The following is a 26,562-nucleotide window of genomic DNA, read 5'->3' on the forward strand; positions in this document are numbered from 1 at the left end:
AAATAAATGTTGTTGTTTACCATAGGCAAATACAGGCATGAGTGATTCGTGTTTATAAGGGTTTCCAAAAGCATTATTTTATTTAATTTCAGTCACATGCAGACAAGACCCGTAAGGATGTAGAGCTAATCTAGTCCAGTAATAGGTGGACACTGCTGAGAGAATAAGGAGACCTGTGGGAAGCATTGTTGGAACACCCAGCCTCTTTCCCCTCAAGTATCCCTTTACTGATCAATGAAGAAGTGCCACGGTTTGGCCTGGCAACAGGGCATCTTAACTGCACGAATATAAAGTTATTTTCTTCTCTGAAACACAAGAGAAACTTGTGTATATTTAGAGTGCATTGAAATGTGTTGTGCAAGGGCATTTTGAGAATTTGTCCAGCTCTAATCCCAAGGGTTGCTGAAAGGAGATGGTCAGCATTGTCAACATTTTCATGTTGTCAGCTGGATTATGCTTGCGTTTACGCTAACGGTTAAAAAAATCCTCATGCGTGCGTCTATTAAAAATACATCTGGTTATTTCTGGTAAATGACGGTCTTATCATGACTAGAATTTAGTGCCCTTGCACGTGAATGAAAAGTAGATTAATTACTCAGAAAAAAAGGGATTTCTCAAACTCATTGACGCGTTTAAATTTATTTTCAGATATTAAAATTAAAAGTACGAAAGAGTTTAAGTCTCTCACCGATTAAACCTGAAACATGAACCAGACAGGCATTAACACTTCCAACCTGCGGCTCACATACTCACCGAATCACAAACCCAGTGTCAGTTGAAGTCGACTCTAAGGGAGTCTCGCGAGAGGCTGTGAGCGTGAGATACTTCCGTGAAGATGGCTACCTGGGGAAGAGTTCTCGTGAGTTTGGGACGAGGTTTCATTAAAACACCTAGGATTAATGTTGTCAGGATTCGGGTGACAGTTGGACGCGGAGTGCTGGGTTCCTTGCTTGTTGGCGGGGCACTGACATATTACCAAAATGGAGGAAGGGTGCTTGCAAAGCGCTATACGGTACAGGCTGCACAAGATGACAAGGTAACTGACAGCCTCCGTAACTTTCCCAAGCTACTTTACTGTTTTATGCTCATAATCAGCGCTGTGTTGTTTCTGCCAGATTAAAAACTTCTTGCATCTTGTTGAGTGTTAAAGTTGATTTAGTTCGATCGTAACCAGATGAATACTGGTAATACGCCCCTTTTATTGGTAATCTGTGAGGACATAGGCTGTGCAAATATGTTTCAAGCAAAAATGGTTAAGTGGAATCATTTATTGACTTGAAGGGCTGAGATCCATTCAGTTTTTTTATTTCTGAAATAAAATAGGGCTAGAGCAAGCGATGGAGATATCATATCCGCTTATCCTTTTAACTTCTTTATTTATTGTAAATACATAGAGTAAGATTTTTAACAATCTTTTAGGCTATTTCTTTGATTTTGTAATGCATAAATTCGAAAACACTCCGTCGCACTTTTTCTGTTTAGTTCTGGTTACTGGTAAGAAACTTCTTCATCTTTCGTCTGCTCAAGCAAGTTAATCCAGACAAGACTCCCTGGTCTCCGTAAGAGTCTCTGAATTAACTTGTGTGTTCTACTGTAACTGAGTTTATTGAGCTGTCATCTCAGAGAGCAGCGGTTACGTTCTCGAGTTTACACTATCCTAAACACATAGTGCAGATACTTGATTGAATCCTCAAACATACAGGTGCATCTCAATAAATTAGAATATCATTGCAATGTTAGTTTATTTCAGTAATTCAGTTCAAAAAGTGAAACTCATATACAGTATTATATTACTGTGTGTGTAATGAATCAATATATTTCAAGCGTTTATTTCTTTTCATTTTGCTGATTATGGCTTATAGCTAATGAAAACCCCAAATCCAGTATCTCAGAAAATTTGAAAAAGTTCAATATTGTAGACTCATGGTGTTACACTCCACTCAGCTAATTAACCCAAAACACCTGCAAAGGTTTCCTGATCCTTTAAATGGTCTCTGTCTGGTTCAGTAGGACACACAATCATGGGGAAGACTGCTGACTTGACAGTTGTCCAAAGGACAGTCATTGACACCCTCCATAAGGAGGGTAAGCCACAAAAGGTCATTGCTAAAGAAGCTGGCTGTTCACAGAGTGCTGTATCCAAGCATATAAATGGAAATTGTGTGGAAGAAAAAAAGGTGCACAAGCAACAGGGATAACTGCAGCCTTGAGAGGATTTTGAAGCACAGCCCATTCAAGAATTTGGGGGAGATTCACAAGGAGTCGGTGCTTCAAGAGCCACCACACACAGACGTATTTGGGACATGGGCTATGGCTGTCACATTCCTTGTGTCAAGCCACACCTGAACCAGAGACAATGTCAGAAGCGTCTTACCTGGGCTAAGGAGAAAACGGACTGAACTTTTGCTCAGTAGTCTAAAGTAGTGTTGGGAGGTATACCAGTTCATACCGAAAACTGTTTATTTTTGTTATGATATGGATTTTTCTTATACCACAATAACGGTTTAAAAAGCCTAAACAACGTTTGGAACGTGGCGCAGTGGGAAAATGTTTAAGGGGTGACCTTTTTCACTGCTACACCGCTAAACATGCATGCAACGTAGTACATGTGTTAGTGGAGGCATTGAGCGGTGAAAATGAACAGAGAACATTCTGAAACTGAAGCTGTAGCAGACGATAATGTTGAACATGATGACACAAAAGAACTTTTGCCGAAAAAAGGAGCCGTGTCTGTTATCTGGAGATTTTGGTTTTAAAAGGTCGGATGTGGACCAAATAACTATTTACTGCAAATGCTGTGGAGCTAAAGTTGTCGCCGGAGGCGGCAATACGAGCAATTTGCTGCACCACCTTAGCTGCAAATATGCTTTTGAGTACCATGAATGTATGGAACTAAGATTGACACCCTCCACATCCTCAGGTAAAACTGAAAAAGCTAGAGGACACTCAAGTCAGACGTTACTTGTATTTGCTAGATGTACTGCCTACGACAAAAAAAGCAAGCGGTGGATCGAGATAACCAACTCCATTACAATCCATATAGCTAACGAGTCAGTGGACAGAGATTGTTTACATTAACAGAAAGTGTAGTTGGTTTACAAAAAATTGTTACTCTTTATTCCTTTTCTAAGACATGTTCAGTGCAATACAACTTTTGCCAAGCACCTCTGAATATTTTACTAAGTCTCTAAATGCCTGTTTGGATGGTTAAAAATATGTTGTCAAAATTATAGTTTAAGTTGTTTGCAAAATTTGTTCAATAAAAAGGTTTTATATTTTGACTGCAACTGTCATGCAGTGTGATTCCTTCTCGTCATTAGTTTTCAAGGGGGTGGCACTATCACTTTATGGGGCCATGCAAACCTATATTAATACTTGTGTGCACATTAAACTTTTTTTGTACAATGTACAATTCTCATGACAGTGGAACAGGTTATTCTTAGCCAGTCTACTGCAGTAATTGCAGTGGAAAATGTGGTTAACATCCACTCATGCATGGGGAAAAAATACAGTTGAATACCGTGAAACTGGTATAATTTTGAAAAATACCGTGATATAGAATTTTGGTCATACCACCCACCTCTAGTCTAAAGTCCTCTTTTCAGGTGAAAATAAATTTTGCATTTCATTTGAAAATCAAGATCCCAGAGTCTGGAGGAAGAGTGGAGAGGCACAGAATCCCAGTTGCTTGTGGTCCACTGTGAAGTTTCCACAGTCAGTGATGATTTGGGGAGCCATGTCATCTGCTGGTGTTGGTCCACTGTGTTTTATCAAGTCCAAAGTCAGTGCAGCCGTCTACCAGGAAATTTTAGAGCACTTCATTCTTCACTCTGCTGACAAGCTGCCAAAAGAACCAATGCCTAGTTTAATGACCATGGTATCACTGTGCTTCATTGGCCAGCAAACTCGCTTGACTTAAACCCAATAGAGAATCTATGAGGTATTGTGAAGATGAAGATGAGAGACACCAGACCCGACAATGCGGACGAGCTGAAAGCCGCTATCAAAGCATCCTGGGCTTCCATAACACCTCAGCAGTGCCACAGGCTGATTGCCTCCATGCCACACCTCATTGATGCAGTGATTCATGCAAAAGGAGCCCGACCAAGTATTGAGTGTGTATGTGAACATACTTTTCAGTGGGCCAACATTTCTGTATTAAACATCATTTTTTATTGGTCTTATGTAATAATCTATTTTTTTGAGATACTGAATTTTGAGTTTTCATTACCTATAAGCCATAATTGGCAAAATGAAAAGAAATAAACATTTGAAATATATCACTCTGTGTATAATGAATCTGTATAATATTTCACTTTTTGAATTGAATTACTGAAATAAATTAACATTTTGATGATATTCTAATTTATTGAGATGCACCTGTATTAACGCACTGTTCTCCCACATATACAGTGCCCACCATAAATTTTGGGACAAAGACACATTTTTCCTTGATTTACCTTGTACTCCACAGCTTAAAATTACAAATCAAACAATTAAGTTATGATTAAAGTGCACATTGCAGAAATTAATTTGGTCTCACCATGTAGAAATGCCAACACTTTTTCTACATGGTCTCCCATTTTAGGACAACATAATGTTTGGGACCACTGGCATCACAGGTGTTTGTGATTACTCAGGCATGTTTCATTGCTTCATTAGTACATGCATAAGATTACCTAGGCTTGATTCTCCTCGTTGGAATCAGTAGTTGCCATTGCTCAGCATGAGGACAAGAGCTTGCCAATGAAAGTCAAAGAATCCATTATGAGGTCCGAAAGGCAAGAATTAAACCATTAGAAACATTGGTAAAACCTTAGGATTACCTAACCCAACTGTCTGGTATATCATTAGGAAGGAAAAATGCATTGGTAAGCAACTGATAGGCCAAGAGAGACTTCTTCTTCACTGAAGAATTCTCACAGTGGTAAAAGATAAAGCCCCAAACACCTAAGGCAGCTAAGGTGGTGGCTCTGAGGCTAGGGATCTGCACTGGCAATCGGAAGGTTGCCGGTTCGAATCCCGTAAATGCTAAAAGGGACTCTGCTCTGATGGGCCCTTAAACAAGGCCCTTAACCTGCAATTGCTGAGCGCTTTGAGTAGTGAGAAAAGCGCTATATAAATGCAAAGAATTATTATTATCCAACAGGTCAGAAGCAGTTTACAGGAGGCAGATGTGCATGTGTCAGAGACTACTATCGGCAGAAGATTTAATTAATAGAAACACAGAGGCCACACTGCAAGATGCAGACCATTAGTTAGCCACAAAAACAGGATGGTCAGATTGCAGAAACATACTTAAAAGAGCCTGCAGAATTCTGGAAAAAGGTCTTGTGAACAGACAAGATAAAGGTGAACCTGTATCAGAGTGATGGCAAGAGCAAAGGTTGGAGATGTAAAGGAACTGCCCAATATCCAAAGAATACCACCTCATCTGTTAAACATGTTGGTGGGGGTGTTATGGTTTGGGCATGTATGGGTGCCACACGTATTGGCACGTTTATTGTCATTGATGATGCAGATGCTGAAAGCAGTGGCACAATGAAATCTGAGGTGTATAGAAACATCTGCTCAAGTTAAGCATGCCTTCCATACACCGATGAGAAAATTTAAGGGGACAAGCCCCTGAAACAAGCAGGAGATGAAGATGGCTACATTACAGGTTTTGGTACTAAATTTGACTACTTTAACAGAACTACCATTGCTGTGCCCCAAATATTATGGTGCCCTGAAAAGGGGTGGGGGAATGTAGAAAAAGTGTTGTAATTTCTTCATGGTGTGACTGAAATGTGTACAAATACCCTTAAATGAAAGTCTGCCATGTGCACTTTAATCACCTCTGTATTGTTTGATTTGTAATTTCAAACTGTGGAGCAAAGGGATAAATCAAGGAAAAATGTCTTTGTCCCAAAATTAATTAGATCGGCTGATTCAATTCATTCTTTTAAAAGGCCTTTAACTTAACCTAACATTTTGCCCTTTCATTCAGTTTGCCTTTCTGTCCAGATATGCAGGATAATTTGTGCATGTGTGTTATATCACAAATGATGTTATTTGTTCAGGCTTTTCTTTTAGTATTGAATTGAATTAACTATTTTACTCTGGTTTATTGTCTTTTATTCTATTTAATGTTTTGTATCTCCTGTATTTATTGCAGAAATACTTGCTCCCAATGTTACATATACCCTGCTGCAAGGTTATTATAGTTTTGCCTTTATATATTAGTTTTTATTTCTAAATTTTTTCTGACCTTACTTGGAAATTCAGTTTAGATTTAGTTTTCCTTCATCGTGTATTTTTAGTTTTAGTTTAGTTTTTATTTTACAAAGACATTTCTATTTTATTTATATATATATATAATATAATATAATATAATATAATATAATATATATTAGTTTCAGTTTTAGTAATTATAGTATGGTTAAAGAGCTACAGTACTATGGAGTTTAGTTTTTGTGTCACAATAAGACAGAACTGTACACTTAACGGGTTTGGATATGAGTTTAATGTTAGTGGAAGCTTACTACGTTACATGACACAGTTTACTATTTGTTTTTGTTTTTGTCTGATAAAAAGCATAATCAAAACCAGGTACTGAATATAAACAATTGTACACAATTTTAAAATTTTTAAAATATTTTCTATGTCATTTGTGCTGAACAAATCTGCGCTGACTGTTGGCACTTTTTTCTTTTCCTTTTACTTCCCAGAATCTATCAATTTGTAATGAACTTTAGGTGAATTTTAAGGTGTGAGGGTTTTTACTCTGTCTATAGCACACCACATATCCTGCTTCAATGACAATGTGCTTATGATGAATGCATTTAATATTTTATTCAAAAATCTCAAGCACTGGGCTTTGTTATTTTCTACCAGCCATATTGGTCCATCTCAGGCACACACAATTTATAGACAGAATTTTGCACCTGCAGGCCTGGAAAGATATAAAAAAATAAGAAAAGAGATTCTACTGTGTTCTGACAGGCATGACCATGAAAATCACGGGGGTTAAGGAAGAACAAGGCTCTTAGGCTTGAATGAGTGTGCAGACCCCACCTAGCCGTATTGAGGGAAACAAAGAAAAACAAGCATGTAGTGTGAAGGTTACGGGCAGTGAAACTTGAATAGTCCACCATAAGAACAGTAAACCCTTAATGAGCAGAGCAAGAGTAGATGAACGGTGTATGGAGGGGCACAAAATGACAGACAGCATCTGAGATTAAGAACAATATATCTAAACCTGTTTATCCAGAGAAGGAACACAGGTACCTAGAGCCTACCCAAGCAGGTTTGGATGCAAGGCAGGAAAAATCCCTGGTATGCAATATGTATGATATGGCTGATGTTAAGAACAAAAAGAATATGATATTTCAACTATCTGATTTGAGAGAGAGAGAGAGAAACATTGAAAAAATGGAGACAGGTATTTTAAAACATAATTCTGCTACTGGATTATTTTCACAATATCAGGTATTTTGAGCTGTGAATATGAACTAAAAAAGATAAATGAATAAATACAGAATAAATACAAAAACACATTAGTATGTTTAACTTTTCATCACTTGGCAGACTCTCTTTGCCTACCTACCTGTAGTTCAGTAGAGACGTTGCCAACTCAGGAATTTTACAATGTTTTCTATCACTTTGTTGTTAAACGACGTTTTTAAAGAAAAGGTGATTGGTCAGCAACACTATGCTGATCTTGTATGTTGACATTGTCAGTCTCTTGATCAGTGCCGTTTTATTTTCAAAAATCGGGAGTGGTCTCCCCTAGACTTTATCGTGTACTCAAATATGGAGATGGATATTTGAGGAGTAAACCACATGATGAGGATTATATTATGTACAATAAAGAATCATCAACAACAAATCAAATGAAATTAATAATACAGTAATCCCTTCTCCATCGCGGGGGTTGCGTTCCAGAGCCACCCGCGAAATAAGAAAATCCGCGAAGTAGAAACCATATGTTTATATGGTTATTTTTATATAATAATAATAATTCATTACATTTATATAGCGCTTTTCTCAATACTCAAAGCGCTATCCACACAGGGAGGAACCGGACCGGCAATCTTCCACAGTCTCCTTACTGCAAAGCAGCAGCACTACCACTGCGCCACCTGTCGTGCTTGGGTCACAGATTTGCGCAGAAACACAGGAGGTTGTAGAGAGACAGGAACATTATTCAACCACTGCAAACAAACATTTGTCTCTTTTTCAAAAGTTTAAACTGTGCTCCATGACAAGACAGAGATGACAGTTCTGTCTCACAATTAAAAGAATGCAAACATATCTTCCTCTTCAAAGGAAACAGAGTAAAGCAAACAAATCAATAGGGCTGTTTGACTCTTAAGTATGCGAAGCACCGCTGGTACAAAGCTGTTGAAGGCGGCAGCTCACACCCCCTCCGTCAGGAGCAGGAAGTGAGAGAGAGAAACAAAGTCAAAAATCAATACGTGCCCTTTGAGCTTTTAAGTATGCGAAGCACCGTGCAGCATACTTAAAAGCTGCACACAGAAGGTAGCAACGTGAAGATAATCTTTCAGCATTTTTAGACGAGCGTCCGTATCGTCTAGGTGTGCGAACAGCCCCCCTGCTCACACCCCCTACGTCAGGATCAGAGAAAGTCAGCACAAGAGACAGAGAAAAGTAAGCTGGGTAGCTTCTCAGCCATCTGCCAATAGCGTCCCTTTTATGAAATCAACTGGGCAAACCAACTGAGGAAGCATGTACCAGAAATTAAAAGACTCATTGTCCGCAGAAATCCGCGAACCAGCAAAAAATCCGCGATATATATTTAAATATGCTTACATATAAAATCTGCGATAGAGTAAAGCCGCGAAAGGCGAAGCGCGATATAGCGAGGGATCACTGTATATTGAACAATTATTATAAAAGTAAACTTGAATAAATCGGACTCTGCAGCTGCATGAATAAAAAAAAATTATGTGTTTGGGTAAAGTACCACTTCCGGTTAATGGATTTGGCCCAAAAGTTAATACAGAACTACAATTCTGGTGTAACAACCACATGCCGAATTTCATCCATCTATCTAGTTACATTTTTGAGATATCGTGTTTATACACACACACACACACACACACACACACACACACACAGACATAATTCCAAATAATGGTATTTTCGGACTCGGGGAGTTCTAAAACATCAAGATTCATCAAAATGTCGAGGTCGAATTTTTTCATGATTAGTGTACTTTCTCTATACTTCGTATACTTCGAGTGCAAAGTGGCAGGTGAATTACTGTCAACAAAAAGCAGGCACCTGAGAAATAAACTGAAACGTTACTCACTCGTGATTTTTCTGTCCATACGGTAAAGTCTTTGTTGAGCAGCACAGTCCGATTTCAGGCGTTTGAATTACATCTTGATATACAACAAGTGCAAAGAAAGGCGGCGCGTAAATCGCTTTCTATTCCACAGGCTTTACACGCGTATTCAGCTCGCTCTGTCACTGCAAATGCTGTGTGAACATCCGGCCTTCTTCACCAGCCACCGTTCACTGGATGAATATATGCGGGCGGCTCGTGAGGGATGACTTCCAGTTTTAGAGTTACAAGTTATAAGGGTTAAAAACTAACGGCAAGAAAATTAATTCAAAAACTAAAATTATGTTTAGTAAATTATTATTTTATTTCAGTTAGTCTTTCCAGCTACTTTAATAGTTTCGTTTAGTTTTAGTTTTTCATTTCAGTTTTAATTATTTTATTTCAGTTTACGAAAATGTTTTTTTTAATAATAGTTTCAGTTTTGATTTTAGTTTTCGTTAACTATAATAACCTTGCCCTGCTGTTGAAATAAGTGCTTTGAGCATGGGTAAGGTGCTACAGTAATCCCTTCTCCATCGTGGGGGTTGCGTTCCAGAACCCCCCGCGAAAGGTGAAAATCTGCAAAGTAGAAACCATATGTTCATATGGTTATTTTTATATATTTTAAGCCCTTATAAACTCTCCCACACTATTATAAACATTTCCCGCACAATTATACAGCATAAACCCTTTGTATTCTCTTAGATATTAGGTAAGATTCGTTGAAATTATGTATGTAAACACAGTTTATATACAGTAAAACCTAAATATTATTTTAAAGATATTGAGCGTCTCCGATATCACATATGTTACAGCCATTATGACAGACAGGCCACCAACAATAAATACGTACAATGCAAGAAAAATTGTATACAGTAAAATGTGTGTACAGTGACACTAAACTATGTACATGTAATAAGTACTGTACGAAGATAATTAATTATGGTTACTCACCAACAATGACACGACGACTTGTCCGATAACGATGAGTTTAATTTTACTGCACAACAAAGGATAGTGTTACAGCTCTTCTAAAGGAGCCTCTTCAGGCGACTGTGTAGCACCGCCGTTGTTCTCTTCCAGCACTCTTCAATCCAAATCCCTAAAGCAGATTCCATCCAGACTACTGCCTTATCACGTCCACTTGCAACTCGTTTTGCGCCCTGGTTAAAGGACACTGCGGCCGTAGATCTTATATGCTTTTCCTCCTTTTTAAATAAAAAGAATCGTGGACTCATTGATGCTGTAATGGTGTCCTGCAACGGTGTAGCTGTTCCCTTCCTTCAACATATCCAAAACTTTTACCTTTTCTGCAATCATTTGCATCTTCTGTTGGCGCTTGGACACGACCCCTGAAGCAGTAGCAGGAGCACGTTAATGCTGAATGAGTGAGATGAGACTTCCTGGTTAATGCAGCACTCCGTTGCTGAGCCAATCAGCAGCACACAGGAACTTAACTGCGTGCTCTGATTGGGTAGCTTCTCAGCCATTCGCCAATAGCATCTCTTGTGTGAAATCAACTGGGCAAACCAACTGAGGAAGCAAGTACCAGAAGTAAAAAGACCCATTGTCCGCAGAAACCCGCGAAGCAGCGAAAAATCTGCGTTATATATTTAGATATGCTTACATATAAAATCCGCGATAGAGTGAAGCCGCGAAAGTCGAAGCGCGATATAGCGAGGGATTACTGTATATAAATAAATATATTTTACTATACAATATATGTTTTAAAAGTGTTTTGAATTATTTGCATGCCTTCTATGTTATGAGGAGCACCAAAGTGAATTGATGATTTGTTTCCATTTAGTATTATAGCTTGCATTTTCACTTGCATTTTTTTTTTTTTTGTAGCTCGTTTTCTGTGTTAGTAATATACCACAGTAATCACTCTGGCATATTGAGCAATTAGTTTTAAAACATTTAAATGTTAGCATTTTATTGTGATGATTGCAATATTAACAATATATGCAATATCCCATGATAGATGTCTGTCAGTGAATATTCAGTTCGAGGTCAAAACTGTAATGTGCTTTTTTTTTTTTATTTTTATTTCTGAACAATTAATGATGTTCTGCTGTCATGATCTGTCTTCCTGTTGGCTTGGTGTTAATATTTCTGTTATGTACATGGTGAGCCAAAAAAAAGCACCACATTTCTCAAAGTCACTGCGCGAGGTAGAGGCGGCTGAGTGGGTTGGGGGTTCTGTGATAGGTGATCCCTTGTAGTTTTCAGTTGGCAACATGCCTTGGTCTGCTGTGGACCGTGCTTTTGCTGTTGAAGCGTTCTTCAAAAGCAACAAATTTACCATCACTATGCAACATGCCGGGGCGGCACGGTGGCGCAGTGGTAGCGCTGCTGCCTCGCAGTTACGAGACCCGGGTTCGCTTCCCGGGTCCTCCCTACGTGGAGTTTGCATGTTCTCCCCGTGTCTGCGTGGGTTTCCTCCGGGTGCTCCGGTTTCCTCCCACAGTCCAAAGACATGCAGGTTAGGTGGATTGATGATTCTAAATTGGCCCTAGTGTGTGCTTGGTGTGTGGGTGTGTTTGTGTGTGTCCTGCGGTGGGTTGGCACCCTGCCCAGGATTGTTTCCTGCCTTGTGCCCTGTGTTGGCTGGGATTGGCTCCAGCAGACCCCCGTGACCCTGTGTTCGGATTCAGCGGGTTGGAACATGGATGGATGGATGGATTGATGCCACATGCCTTCCGAACTCACTTCAGCATTCCTCCTAACTGTGACGTCCCAAATCGGAAAACAGTTCTTCAGTGGGTGGCTAAATTTAGACAACATTGAACAGAAAATATCCAGGCCGTCCTTGGACTGTACAAACGCCTGAAAACATCCAAGCTGTAAGGGCATCAATTTTGTAGTCTCCTAGATGTTCAGCGCGCAAACATGGTTCTGCCTTAGACATTTCCAACATGTCTTTGAGGAGAATTTTGCATGAGGACATGTTTGTGCACAAACATTCTGCAAACAGTTCATCGAGATACCATCATCACAAGTAGCGATGAGGCACATTTTCATTTGAATGGTTGCGCAAATAAGCAAAACTTTTGCTATTGGGCTGAAACCAACCCTTATGAGCTTCATCAGAGACCCCTACGTAGTGAGCGTGTTGCAGTTTGGTGCGCCGTTGTAGAATTTGGCATTGTAGGCCTTTTGAAGAGGGGGGGAGCAACGGTCACTGTCATTTCAGAACGTTACATTGAAATGCTAGAGAACTTTTTGCGGCCCCAACTGGAAGAAATGGATGTGGTGCATGCCTGGTTTCAACAGGATGAAGCAACAGCTCATATAGCGCGGAGATCCAAGCAAGTTTTGTTAGAGATGTTTCAGAGGAAGCTGACCTCCCTGAGCAGCAATGTCGGGTGGCCTTCATGTTCGCCTTATCTCACTCTGTTCGATTTCTTTTTGTGGGGCTATTTCAAGACGAAGGTATACTCACACCAACCTCAAAACCTTGAAGCCCTCAACAATGCTATTTGCCATGAAATCACTGCTATTCCCCTTGAAATGGCCAAATGAGTCATGCAAGCGTTCAGAAATCGACTCGAAGAGCGTTATGGCTAATGATGGCCACCACCTTGAAGACATCGTTTTTTTTAAACACAGTGAAAAAAAAAATTTTTTATACCCTTTATTGTGTCGAAATAAAATTTATTTTATCTGTAGCATTTTTGTAGAATAAACGTTTGAAATGTGGTACTTCTTTTTGGCTCACCCCGTATTTGCCTGTGATTGTTAGTCTTGTGCCACTTATGAATTTCTTTGTGAGATGATTTATGATTTACTTGTAAAATGTACTCTGTATTGATTACAGTTCTGTAATGATACAGAAATATTCACAACTTCAGACAAGACATGACCTGTCCCAGCCCACTTAACGGACACCTCTGCAATTTCACCAATATAGTAAAACACCTATGGAGTCTTTGTGTTGTCTTGAAAATGTGGACAGCTTTTTTATTTCTATAATTCGTTTATTTAAACTTTCCTTTATTAAATTATAGTGGCAGCCTCAGTTATGCAGAATTTGGTGCACAATTTAAGAGAGCAGCATTATTGTATGTTATGTGCCATCTATTGGAATGAAAAATGCAATGCATATTAATTACTACATGCATTATAAATTATATTCCAGTAGATGGCACAACATAGTGCTGAATTTAAAGAACAGAGTGAAATGGACAGGAAGAAATCAGCTTTTATCATATAGATAGTAATCATTAATATTTTATACATCTGTTAGGATGGTAATGTTATACTGAGTGTCCACTTTATTAGGTGCACCTAAATGATAGTCAAATGGTTTCTAACAATTTGTTCTGGCCCATGTTTGTACCAGTATATCCCAAAGTTGTGATAAGTAGCTGTTGGTGGATTTCTATCTAGAATAGCTTGTTGTAGCACATGCTGTGATGAGTTTTGTATGGGTACTAAAAAGCAAATCTAAACCCATCTGTAATCACTGGAGTTTGTTCCCAGCCCCACCCATACCTGATGAAGTTTATAGTCATACCTCTGTACAATAGACTTCCATTTCATGACATTGAACAACTCTTCGTTATTGTTTAATAATAAGTAAAATTAGAAACAAGATAAAATTTTGTTGTTTTGAATTTCATGATACAATGTACTACCAATGATATGTGACATTGTATCATGTATTGTGCGATATCACCACATGACTAAAATGAAACACAAAGCCAAATGTCTTTCATCAAAAGCTGGGAATTTAAAGATCTGATTGAAAAAACAAGAACTAGAGTATTAATATGACAAACTGATTGTACTTTGGTAGAACCGTGATTCATTTTCTATATAATGATGTAAAGGTAAAAGTTGTCGGTGTGTAATATGGACTTCACTGTACGTGAAAGTGGGCTTGGACTGTTAAATGTTTCACATTAACATTTAAGGAGTTGCACTATCGTTTGAGTATGGTTTATTGTAACACTGTTTCATGAATGCACCACTGCATTCAACATGTTTGTTTTCAAAACAAATGATATTGGGACTGACAAAGCTCATACTTTCCATCATATTGGAATAGTTCTAATGATATATTCAAATGGTACTGGGAGCACCAAGCTATAGGTATTGCTGCTCTTGAGCCACTGATGTGAGAGAATGAATGCTTCAGATGGTAATACGTCTATCACTGATACCGATTCAGAAATTGGGGTATATTGTAGCAAGGAGGAATTGTACAGCAGTCGACTTGCACTGATAACAGCAGTCATGCAGGATGATGGAGAGAGAGAGAGAAAGCAGCCAAATTCCCATTGCTTGCTTTTAATGTGTACTCGCCCAGTGAGTGAAGGGGGTATTGTCACAGTGGAGTGGTTTCTGCTTCATGCAGAGTGTTGACATTATCATTTTTTTAAAGGAATTATATCATCACTAGCAAAATACCCGTGCTTCGCAGCGGAGAAGTAGTGTGTTAAAGAGGTTATGTAAACATATATATACATATACATATATACCCTAAGTTCTTGTCTATAAGCCGGACTCATGTATTAGCCGGAGACCAAAAATCATACGAATTTTTAAAATAAAATCGTATCATAGATAAGCCGGACTCATGGATAAGCCGAACATACTATAACCTATAACTAATAGAAGGGAGGGAGGTCAGTGGTCTCACTCGCGCCCATTTAATTTCTTTAAGGGGGGAGAGAGTGTGAGATATTGCCGTCTCTCTCACTCCCCGCATGGCGCGGTTGGAGCGGCCGGAGCGCGTTCTTTCTGCTCTGGGCGTCGCCGAGTCAACACGAGCGCGTAGCGGTCATTTAAATTGTGATTTTATATGTAAGCATATTTAAATATATATCGCGGATTTCTGCGGACAATGGGTCTTTTAATTTCTGGTACATGCTTCCTCAGTTGGTTTGCCCAGTTGATTTCATACAAGGGACGCTATTGGCAGATGGCTGAAGCTAGATTGCTTACTTTTCTGTCAATCTTGCGCTGACTATCTGTGATCCTGACGTATGGGGATTGAGCAGGGGGGCTGTTTGCACACCTAGACGATACAGACGCTTGTCTAAAAATGCTGAAAGATTATCTTCACGTTGCTATCTTTTGTAAAGCTGATTCCTGAAAAGACATGCTGCACAGTGCTTCGCATACTTAAAAGCTCGAAGGGCACGTATTGATTTTTGACTGAAAAACAAACTCTCCCTCTCCCTCTCTTTGTCTGCTCCTGACGGAGGGGGTGTGAGCTGCCGCCTTCAACAGCTTTGTGCCGCGGTGCTTCGCATACTTAAAAGCCAAACAGACATATTGATTTGTTTCTTCCTTTGAAGAGGAAGATATGTTTGCATTCTTTTAATTGTGAGACAGAACTGTCATCTGTCTTGTCATGGAGCACAGTTTAAACTTTTGAAAGAGACAAATGTTTGTTTGCAGTGTTTGAATAACGTTCCTGTCTCTCTACAACCTCCTGTGTTTCTGCGCAAATCTGTGACCCAAGCATGACAATATAAAAATAACCATATAAACATATGGTTTCTACTTCGCGGATATTCTTATTTCGCGGGTGGCTCTGGAACGCAACCCCCGCGATGGATGTATAAGCCGGACTTATGTATAAGCCGATATTCTATTTTTTCATTTTCACAACTTTTTTCCTTAGATAAGCCGCGGCTTATTGACAAGAACTTAGGGTACATATATATACATATCTACATATACACATATGTACATATACATATATATACATATATATATACATATACGCATCCACATATATATATATATATATATATATATATATATATATATACACACACATACATATACACACATACATACACATATATACATATACACATACATACATAGTGCGTTGTAACACGGGCTGTGATTGTTACATGGGAGGGAGACGACAAATCACAGCTTCCCGCTTTCTAATCAGGCCTGTGATTGGTGCTTTGACAGATGCCCAGATCCCACAGTATCTCCCCTTAGGAGAGGCGTTAGGCAAGTGTAATTGAATAGCGGTGCTGCAAGTTTAGCTTTACAACTGTTTTTAAGGCTCATTGACTGAAAGGGGCTTTCATGAAAAAAGTTAGGGCTTTGCTACAGGATACACCCTCCACAAGTTAAGGAAGTAAAAATAAAGGTATATATTTCTGTTTTAGAGACAGTGTAGGACAATGGCAGACCACCAGGGGTAAGAATAGCCATGGCTTGTTGCCAGTAGGTTTCTGATGTTTTATGAGGTACTTCCTGTAGTGATAATGGTGGAAAGGTGGTACGTATCAGAGTATGATCTACAACTAATGCAATTCTAATGTCCTTAATCATTGCAATTTGTTAACTTGGGGCTGTATTCATTTGGTTTATTTCCATTTCTAACACATCCCCATTGAAGTGCATTATTGAGAGGTGCTTGGTGTTTAACTCACAGAGTTACTCTCTCTTGTCTGTGAGGAGAGTCTTATATTTACCAAATATCTCCCACAGTAAACTGAGCTGACTGGGGAGTATATGTAGGGTATGCTATCTTTGTCACTCTTGGAAAAAGCTGTCTTACACCCTTCCAATAATCGGCCAGCTCTGCAGAAGAAGAGAGACCCTCATTTGAAGCACAGTGTAAATATGCTGTCCACTCCTTACTTAGCTCTGCTGATGGGTTCATCATAATTTGTTTTGTGTATCCTTCAATGTGTTTTTCCTTAGCAGGAGCCTGCCTGGGATCAAACACTCTGACCGGCTTATATACCACCTTCGCAGGATGGACATCCCAATGTTTTGAAAACTTAGTAAAGGCCAGGTGGAATGCATCATGCAGGTGGTCAAGCACTTCTCTCCTCCGTCGCATGCCCATTTGCTTCAACAGCTAATCAGTTTTAGCACCAAACTCATAGGTGTTTGCAGTTCCATTCATCAGGTAGGAGCCCTGATCCTCCATTATGCTGTAGCCCTGATCCTCCATGATGCTGTATGCTGAGACAGCAGTGGGACAGTTAGTGCCCTCCAGAATTGTAAAAGCTGTGACTAGTTTGATGCATCCCTCTGAGATGAAGGTTAACTAAACTTTTAGGGTCTCCAGTTTTTACTCCGTTTCAGTCATCTCTAGGATATTTGTTACAGCCTGAGCTGATGTGTTCTCGGCCAGAAAGAACTCTTTTTGTAGTGGTGAATATGTTCAGCAAGGTATCCTACTGATTTGAACCAGCTACTCCATGTGGTGTTCCCTGTCTCGGGGTGGGGGGCTTGATCAGCACAGTCTCTTTCAGTGACAAGAAGGTTGCCCATGTCCTTTCCCGAATAGGCTTCTTGAAGAAAGTACACTTCTCCCACATCACTAGTGATGCAACCTCACTGAAGTATTTATAGTGCTGCCAGGGTCTTTCCCACCAAACTGATGACATGAGAGAAGCAGGCTGTATGCACACTGTTAGGCATAACCACTTTTAAAACTTCCTGATATGCTTTCAGACAGTATGATGCATTGTCTGTAACCACTGCTAAAATGTCATTAAGATTCAGCTGGTTCTTGTAAAGATCTGCCTGTGAAAAGATGGAAAGTTGCATCTGTTCATAAAATTAATAATAATAATAATAATTAATAATTTGTTACATTTATATAGCGCTTTTCTCATTGTCAGAAAGTACTGGTCTTCAGTACCTGTAATTGTAATTATGTAAGTTATTTCTAATTATTAGTTTACAGATTGAAAATGTACTTCATTACATATCTAGCTTAAAATCTATATATCTATGTCTTCATCTACTGCATATCTTAAAATAATGAATTCCAAAGCAAAAGCTAACTAGTCTGGAAGATGCTAAATCTAGAAAATAGAAAAAAAGAAAAAGATACCGCTTTTAAGGGCTCATTGCATGTGAGGAAAAGCCTGCTTTTCCGCCTAGGTTTGTAACAACCAATACCGTTTACTAATAACATTTTTCTACAGGAAAAGTCTGTTAATACCAGTTAAATATAATTTAATCTGTTCAATGACTTACAGTAAATACATACAATACAATTGGAACTGTCTGCGTAAAATAATTACCTTAGCCAAATGTTTACACATATGTATGTTGAGAATGCTGTGATCTCAACCATCAGTGGTTTTATCAACTATAAGATAAAATTTCTTGCCACAAATCTTCAAAGAACGGCGTCCATATGCTGTTCAAAGACACAGAGCAAATCTGATGATTTTGTTGTTTCCTCTACTGTTACCTGAGGAGAACGCTCATTGATCTTAATTTCTCCTTCTTCTTGAGATGGGTTTTAGATTTGATGTGGCCATTGCAAGTATCTTATCATGTCCAGTCTATGGTATGCTGGCAAAAAAGTTGTTTTCCAGATTTGTAATAGTCTGTATGATATTGTTGTGCCCTAAGTTTTGCAGTTAAGCTTATGTTTCTTAGTTAGGGGTATCTGAAACTGCTGCTTGCTTCGACATTTCCATCTGTCTCCTGCAGCTAGCTAACTTGCATGCCTTTATCGAGAAAACAAAGAAACATGCACACAAATGGATAGAGGCACGACTGGATTTCTACAAAGAATTGTGTTTGTTGAAAAACAACAAACTAGACAATATTATCTGGGTGATAGAACTACAGATTACTCAAAATATTTAATATATTGTGAAATTTTGTAACAGTTGCCCCTTAAGTTTCTAAATTCCGTTATTCCATCCGTGTTCCCCGTATCAGTGGAAATCATAGGGCCCTAAATAAGTTAGTTAAATTGGCAGATAACATCAAGCTAGACGGTTTAGCAAATAATCAACAATCCCTTGAATTATTACAGAGGGACTTGGACAGCATACAGGCTTGGACAGATTTGTGGCAGATGTAATGTAAGTTCATGCAATGTATTACACGTAGGAAGTAAAAATGTTAGATTTGAATAAACAATGGGAGGTATAAAACTTATGAGAAGAACCTAGATAGAGGTCATAGTGAACTTGTTACTAGTAACTTCCAAATAGTGTTGAGAAGCCAATAAGAAGGCTAACAAAATGTTAGGTTATATAGCATCTGTAAAGTACAAGTCAAGGGAGGTTATGCGTAAGTGTTGTAACACAGTACTAAGGCTGCACTTAGAGTACTGCATGCAGTTTTATTTTTTGGGCTTTAATTAATACATAGAAAAACTAAAAAATGTCCATAGAAGAGTGACTAGGCTGATTCCAGGACTGTAACATATGATTTATAAGGAAAGACTAAAGGAGTTGAATCTTTTTAGTTTAAGGAATTAGTTTAGTAGATTACAACTGTTACTTTAAATTGAGTTCAACAAGAACACACATTATGATTCATTTTTTCATTTAATTTCATGTCTCAGGTATACGTGTTTTTGAACCATTTTTGCTGAAAAGCAAAGCTAAATAGCTACAGACACATGCTTTACTTACTCCAGGGCTTCCAATTTGCATTATGGCATCTGTTATACTGACTGTTGTTTACATGAAAACTCAACCCACGCCAGCTTTCATGAACAGAAAAGCAAAGAAAGATAGTGCCAAGAATCTGCGATAAAGATTAATTACTTCCAAGTTTGTTTGGTTGTCATGAACAAACCAAAAAAAATGCACAAGGTATTTTTTTCTAAAATCTGAAACATTTTACCTTTTAAAGTGGTATGTTTGGTACATTTTAAGGTTTTCGTTTCTTATTTCTTCTGGTGCCCCATTGACTGTCTTGGAAGGCAGCTGGAGGAGAAGTGTTTTTTATTTTAAATTTACAAGTAATACTTATGTCAAAAACACATGTTGTTATTGTGTAAAAATAACTTAAACTTAAAAATACCAAACATATCCTTTAATCCACTTTTATTTGCAGATCATGGTGAAGGTCATACTAAATTTATTAAATATCTCTTCACACATTTGACTTCTGTCTTGAAACTAGCCCTCTATCTTTTATGCTGGAGTTTGGGAAACTCTAAAGGCGCCTGTTAAGTAGTATATGATTATTGTCTAGGCTTCAATATGTAAATATAAAAAGGCATGACTGAGTTGATTGGTGTTACTTATTTGGGCTTGTACTCAAACTTTTCACTTGTATTAGATTATTGTATGTTAGTCTTGAAACCACAAAAATACAAATGACAAACACTTTTATCTTAGGTTGTAATAATAAACAGGACTTTGAGTCCCATTCAGTTTGCTTATAGGATAACTTGATGGTGCTTGGGAATTGAGAAGGAAAGTACAGAATATAAGATGTGTTAATATCCTGATGACATGATAACTCTATCTTTTTAACCCTAACCCCTAATTACCTGAAGAACTGAAGACAAGGAATGATTTTTGTTAGAATTCAAGATATGAGAAAAATGTTTTCACTTGAATAAAAATGCACAGTTTTCTTTTATTTTTGTCAAAACAGAACTACATCAAATTCTTTTTTTTTTTTTAAACAGGAATTTGTGCATCAGTCCTTGGTAAGAAAGAACTGCTATAGTCAGAGTGAATATTTTTCCAAAATTGTTCTTTTTTCAGTGGTTTCCCTTTTTAATAAATTTAGGTATAGGGAGACATAGTCAATCCTTGAAGCACGAGAAACACAAAGCAGCTACTAACGTTGGGACAGGTTGCTAGAAAATAGAAAAATAAACCACCTTAACAATTAAATGTTTTGCCGCTCCCCAGTTATGAATTGTGTTGTTAGTTACTAAATGGTCAGGTTCTGATAATTTGGTGTTTGTCATATGCAAATCAATTCATACCCCAACCCATTAAGGAACAAGCAAGTTTTTATATATATATATATATATATATATATATATATATATATATATATATATATATGTAATATATTTCTGAACACTTCACCTTACAACCTCAGTAAAGTGAATTTTGGATTTCAGGGAAGTGTAATGCCACACCCTATCAGTCACAGGGCAGGAGACAACCCTGTGTAGTGCATCATCGATTACAGAGTAGACTCCCTCAACACAATCACACTCTCATATTGAATCAGTGTTTGGAGTCTCCAGTCAAACCTAAAGTGCGTATCTGTAATATGCAAGTGTAGATGTGGAAAAAATCCATTTGGTCAAGATTAAAACAAGCAAACTACATGCATACAATGAAAAAGCCATGATTTAAATTAATTTTCTTGTAACTATTCCACTGAGTTGCCCTTCTGAGTAAGTAGGGGAATTATTATAGGTTAATGCTATAATTGTAAATCACCATAAAATCAATTTAGATATTATTTTTTCAGAGCCAATGTATAGTATAGTATTGGGCCAACATAGTTCATAAAATTCAGCACAGTACAGAGACAAGGTCCAGTGTTAACAGTAGGAAGAAAACTGACAATTGTGGTGGGGGTGTAAAAAGAACCATGGAAGCAATCTACATGGGGATTACCAGATACATTTAGAAATAGGCTAAAATAGCTCCCAGGCTGATAAGGCAGCAGCACATTTTTCCAAGCTCATGAGAATTTGTGCCATAATGACCTTTAAAACTTGAAGGACATCAATCATTACTCTCATTAAGTGGCAGCACACAAACACGTTAGGAAGCAATGCTCTGCCTTTTCAGACAGGAAACCCATAAGCCTTCCCTCAGTGATCAGACCCTTTATGAGCTACTGAGGCCTCAGGGCTGTGGAAACACCAGGAGATACTAAAGGGAGCTGAGGTCTGGTGTCTGTGCAGCAAAGACCTGCCTGATCTTGGTAGTGCATCTGAGGCATGGTTTGAAGTGACACTATGAGAGTGCCCTCTCCTGTTAACTTTTTTATAAGTTTTTATAAATATCTAATTCACTGTAATCTGAGAAATGTTAAGGTGTTCACAAAATGTTGTTCAATTTTATTTTTTTGTCATTTTATTAATAAAGTTAAAGAGGAAATATTTATTTAGATAATTCTTTTGTTGAAGAGTACTAATGTGTGATAGGTGATGCAACACTTTCTTTGCTTTACAGCATTTCATTAAGAGCCATTAAAAAAAAAACTTATCAGTGTATCATTGTTTAACCAATTGTTAAATAGATTTCACAACTGTATTACACAGCTGCATGCTGTGCTTCATGCTCCCCAAATACCAGATTAAAAATTGTATTAAGATCTCATTAAAGCAGTGGGAAAAAGTTATAGTTTACATTATTTTGACTGTAGAAACAAATATCAGTAGAACCTTTAAAGAACCTAATTATAAAGTACTAATTAAGCATTAATAGTTAAATTTAATGTTATAACTGTTGAGGTGTTCCAAAATATTGATATGCTTGAAAGCTTGAACTTTCTTGAACTCTCCCTATACCTTTAACATTTTCATTTCAGTGTTACAAAACAAGCAAAATAGCTTTATCTTTTATTAAATATTAAGTAATTCTTTATAAGCACAGTTTTTTTTACTTGCACAAAGTACAGTTACATTTTATATGCACGATCTGCATGGTTGTCAATATGCCAACATGTGCCCGCTCTATAGCACTGTGAATTTTGCTTTATCGGCTATGTAAAATGTAACAGCCTTAGATACAACAGGTCAAAAAATAGGTCTGAGAGCAAGTGTTTTGTAGTTGCATTGCCCATGGTACTGGAGAATAATCTGATATATTTTTTTTCATTCATTCAGTTTTCCCTTCCCTCATCTACAGCATATTATTTCAATAGCTACAATATCAGCTAAAGTTCTTACATCCTTCCAATGGACAGAAACATGACCTTGTTACTTGCTCTGTCTAGGAGATCCTCTTTTTATAAACTTGTTCCTGATAGAACAGTCAGCCACACAGATCAGTGGTTATTGGCTCAAACCATCAGCATTGGGGAACACCACTATTTCTATGATTAATTCATGGCTGACAGTGAGTCTGACTTAATTCATAAATTTTTGTTTCTCTCTCGCTCAGCCAGACATGTGGACCTCTGAGCTTTGTCAGTGTCACGTACATTTTATTAATTTATTTTTTACTGTTTCTTTATATAACTATAAATGAAAATGGAAATCAAATTTTAAGAAATTGATCTAAAAAAAAAGCTGGAACCAATATCACTATACATTAAGGTACTACAACTGGAACTAAACCAAAATAAGATGCCCATTCATCATAATCACTCCCACAGTAACACCGCCTAGCTTAGGTACATCAACCAAACCAACCTGAACCTGAGTTCCGGTATAATAGTAATACGACTTCATTTTTAGACTGCATTAATATGGAAACAAGTCGGGAGTACAGGAGGCGTTTATTGAACTTCGTCCTGTGCAGGGAGAATTTCCTGGAACTCAGGCCTTTCAACATTCAAGGGGGAGGATGTGAAAGTGGCAGAGAGCTACTGTATAAGTACATGGGAATTTACATATACAACAAACTGGACTGGTCTGACAATACAGTGGCGCTGTATAAGAAGGGTCAGAGCAGGCTGCACATAATGAGAAGAATCAGATCTTTTGATGTATGCAGACAAGCAGCTGGAAATGTTATGCCAGTCTATGGTAGCCAGACTTGTAAAACTGTGGTCTCCTGAGGAACACAATACCTGAACAAACATATCAGGAAAAACCTGCTTCATGTCAGAGAAAAAACCTGGACACAAAAGACACACAATACTTGAACAAACGTATCAGGAAAGCCTGTTTCATCTCGGGGCAAACCCAGGACACACTAAAAGAGACAATAGCAAAATTAGATGCCATCATGAAACCTAAGCACCCTGCCCTCCCATCGATTACAGGAAGGTGTTGTCTTGGAGCACTTTTAGCCCCAGTGTCATTCCTCCATGATGTGCTAAGAAGTGCTTCTTGGGATCTTTTCTGCCTGCTACTATCAGTTGAGTTAATGCTTCTTTCTGCATCACAAACTAAATGTGTGTACTCATTAAGCTCATTTTGCAATTTCTTCACATTATACATTTATCTAGCTATCTATTGATTGATTATATTATTGGTTCTGTGAGTCTGCATCTTTGTATTTTTTTTTCTGTTTTCTGCTGCTGTATGCATCTGTCATTCCCCTGGAGTATTTGAGTGAGCCAACACTGACAGTGTCTATGGCAGAGACTTAAAAGAAGAATAAAAAAAAAATAACACAAATCTCAATTGGGTATTAAAAAGACACTAAGATTTAGCATTGAAACATTTCCATGTATTGTCTAGCAGAATTGATCTGAATTGTTCTTTACAAACCTGATATGTACTGTATAATCATGGGAAGGGAGTTTGAGAGTGCTTTTTAGTAAAGCTATAAGAAGTGTGATATACGTGCCCAATGGCTTGGGTGCCATTTATGAGCAAACGTTTTAAGTATTTTATTGGCCACTGTATATTTGTTCATGATAACAATCTTCAGATACTTTTAATTTGTTATTAAATCATATGTTCTTCACTATTGAGGGATTCTTAGATGTGTTTAGGAGAATAAACATTTGTTTCTTTTGGACATTTTCGAACAAATGATGTAGCTCAAAGTTCTTTACAAGAAGTTAAAGACATAGGTGCATGCAATGAAATTTAAAAATTGGATAACAATAATAATGCATAATAGTATTTAAGAAATAAATAATGCAGAGTTACATAAGATAGATATATAAATAAGAGAAACTGAGTCCTCAGTTAGGGAGTTATTTTTTTAGGTCTCTGAAATGACACTGTGATGATAAGGTCCAGTTGGCCAGGGTACACAGGGAAAAAAAAACTCCAGTTTCCAGGCCAAAAGACCCGCTCAGCCTGGACCAAGCAATTCTGCAATATATATGTGTTCTTAAGTAGTTCTTTATTGGTACTATTAAAGCTTCGTCTTCAGCAGTGGGTCTTGTGGCAGGGCTGGGGTAGCCATGCTCATCTAAACATTCAAACATCGCAGTAAAGATTAATAAGATTGCAGGTTCATTAAACAGTATAATAATTCATTGCCTGTCTGGGTTATTAAGGGCAGAACTAAAATATGGGTACGAATAAAAAAAATTAAAAAGTGAATTTTTTAAATTATCTACAGTGTTATCCTGGTGTATGTCTATTGGTAAAGTATTCCAGATTTTGGTGTACAAAAGCAAAAGGCTGCCTCAACATTTGTTTTATGCTTGTCTCATAAGCAGACCACTTTTAGAAGGTCTAAAGTTAAGACTTGGAATGTAAGGGGATAGGCACTCCAGAATATAGAAAGGAGCAAGATTATTTTAGGCTTTAAATACCATTAGTAGTATTTTAAGTCAGTTATAAAAGACACTACTAACCAATGTAATAATGCTAAGACCAGTGTGATGTGCTCAAGTTTTCTTTTTCTGGCTAAGATTTTTTCTGCTGCATTCTGAACAAACTGTGACTGATTTATTTCTATTTAGGCAGACCAGTTAGAAGTGCGTTACAGCAATCTGACTAGCTAACTAAAAGCAAAAGTATAAATTAATTGCTCAGCATCTTGGTCAGAGTCCATGAGTACATCTAGATTCTTTACTTTCGCCTTGACTTTTAATGCTAAGGGATCAAGTTTTATTTCTAATAACCTCATTATTTCCATTTTTATTAACAAGTAAGATTTCAGTTTTTTGCCTTAGTTAGTTTGAGGAAATCACTACTTATCCATTCAGAAATAGAAGACATACAGTGGGTAATACATTCCAGAGCATCAGGGTTATTATATGCCATACATAGGTAAAGTTGTGTGTCATCTGCATACCTTATGGTAGTTCACCTTGTATTTGGAGATAATCTGGCCTAAAGGGAACATATAGACTGAGAATAACAGCAGGCCTTGAATAATTTCTTGTGGTATGCCATATGCAATATAATGGGTCTCTAAATTACAATCACCACAACTAACAAAGGATTTTCTATCTGTTAAATAAGACAGAAACCAGTTTAAGACACTGCACGATAAGCTCACCCATTGACTAAGGGGATTAATTAGAATTATGTGTTAAGAATACCCATTGACTAAGGGGATTAATTAGAATTATGTGTTCTGTAATGTCAGATGCTACACACAGGTCTAGTAGAACAAGAACAGATGCATGGCTTCTTTCTGCATTAACCTGTACTATGATTTGTTCTAAAGCCTGACTGAATAGAATGTTATTTTAAGTTGTCATTTAATTTCTGAAAAACTACTTTTTCTAGAATTTTACTTGAAAAAGGTTGGTTAGAAATAGGTCTAAAATTGTCAAGTATATAGGAGTCGAGATTATTTTTCTTAAGCAGCAGTTTAATTACTGCAGTTTTTAGATGGTCTGACAAGACTCCAGTGTCTAATAACAAGTCCACTGTGTCTAGTACACAATCAATTAGCACATCTGAGATT

General features: G+C 37.7%; 1 protein-coding gene across 1 annotated transcript in view; it reads left to right on the top strand.

Annotated features, from left to right (window-relative positions):
• Positions 1–801: 801 nt before the first annotated feature.
• The window catches only part of micu2 (mitochondrial calcium uptake 2), a 210,460-nt gene continuing 184,699 nt past the window's right edge, over positions 802–26,562 (top strand). Inside the window, exon 1 of the mRNA XM_028799521.2 lies at positions 802–1,036. Within this exon, the coding sequence (XP_028655354.2) occupies positions 836–1,036 (201 nt within the window). The 5' untranslated portion in view covers positions 802–835. The remainder of the gene's footprint in view (positions 1,037–26,562) is intronic.

This window comes from Erpetoichthys calabaricus, chromosome 4, assembly GCF_900747795.2.
Source record: "Erpetoichthys calabaricus chromosome 4, fErpCal1.3, whole genome shotgun sequence".
Taxonomy (NCBI): Eukaryota; Metazoa; Chordata; class Cladistia; order Polypteriformes; family Polypteridae; genus Erpetoichthys; species Erpetoichthys calabaricus.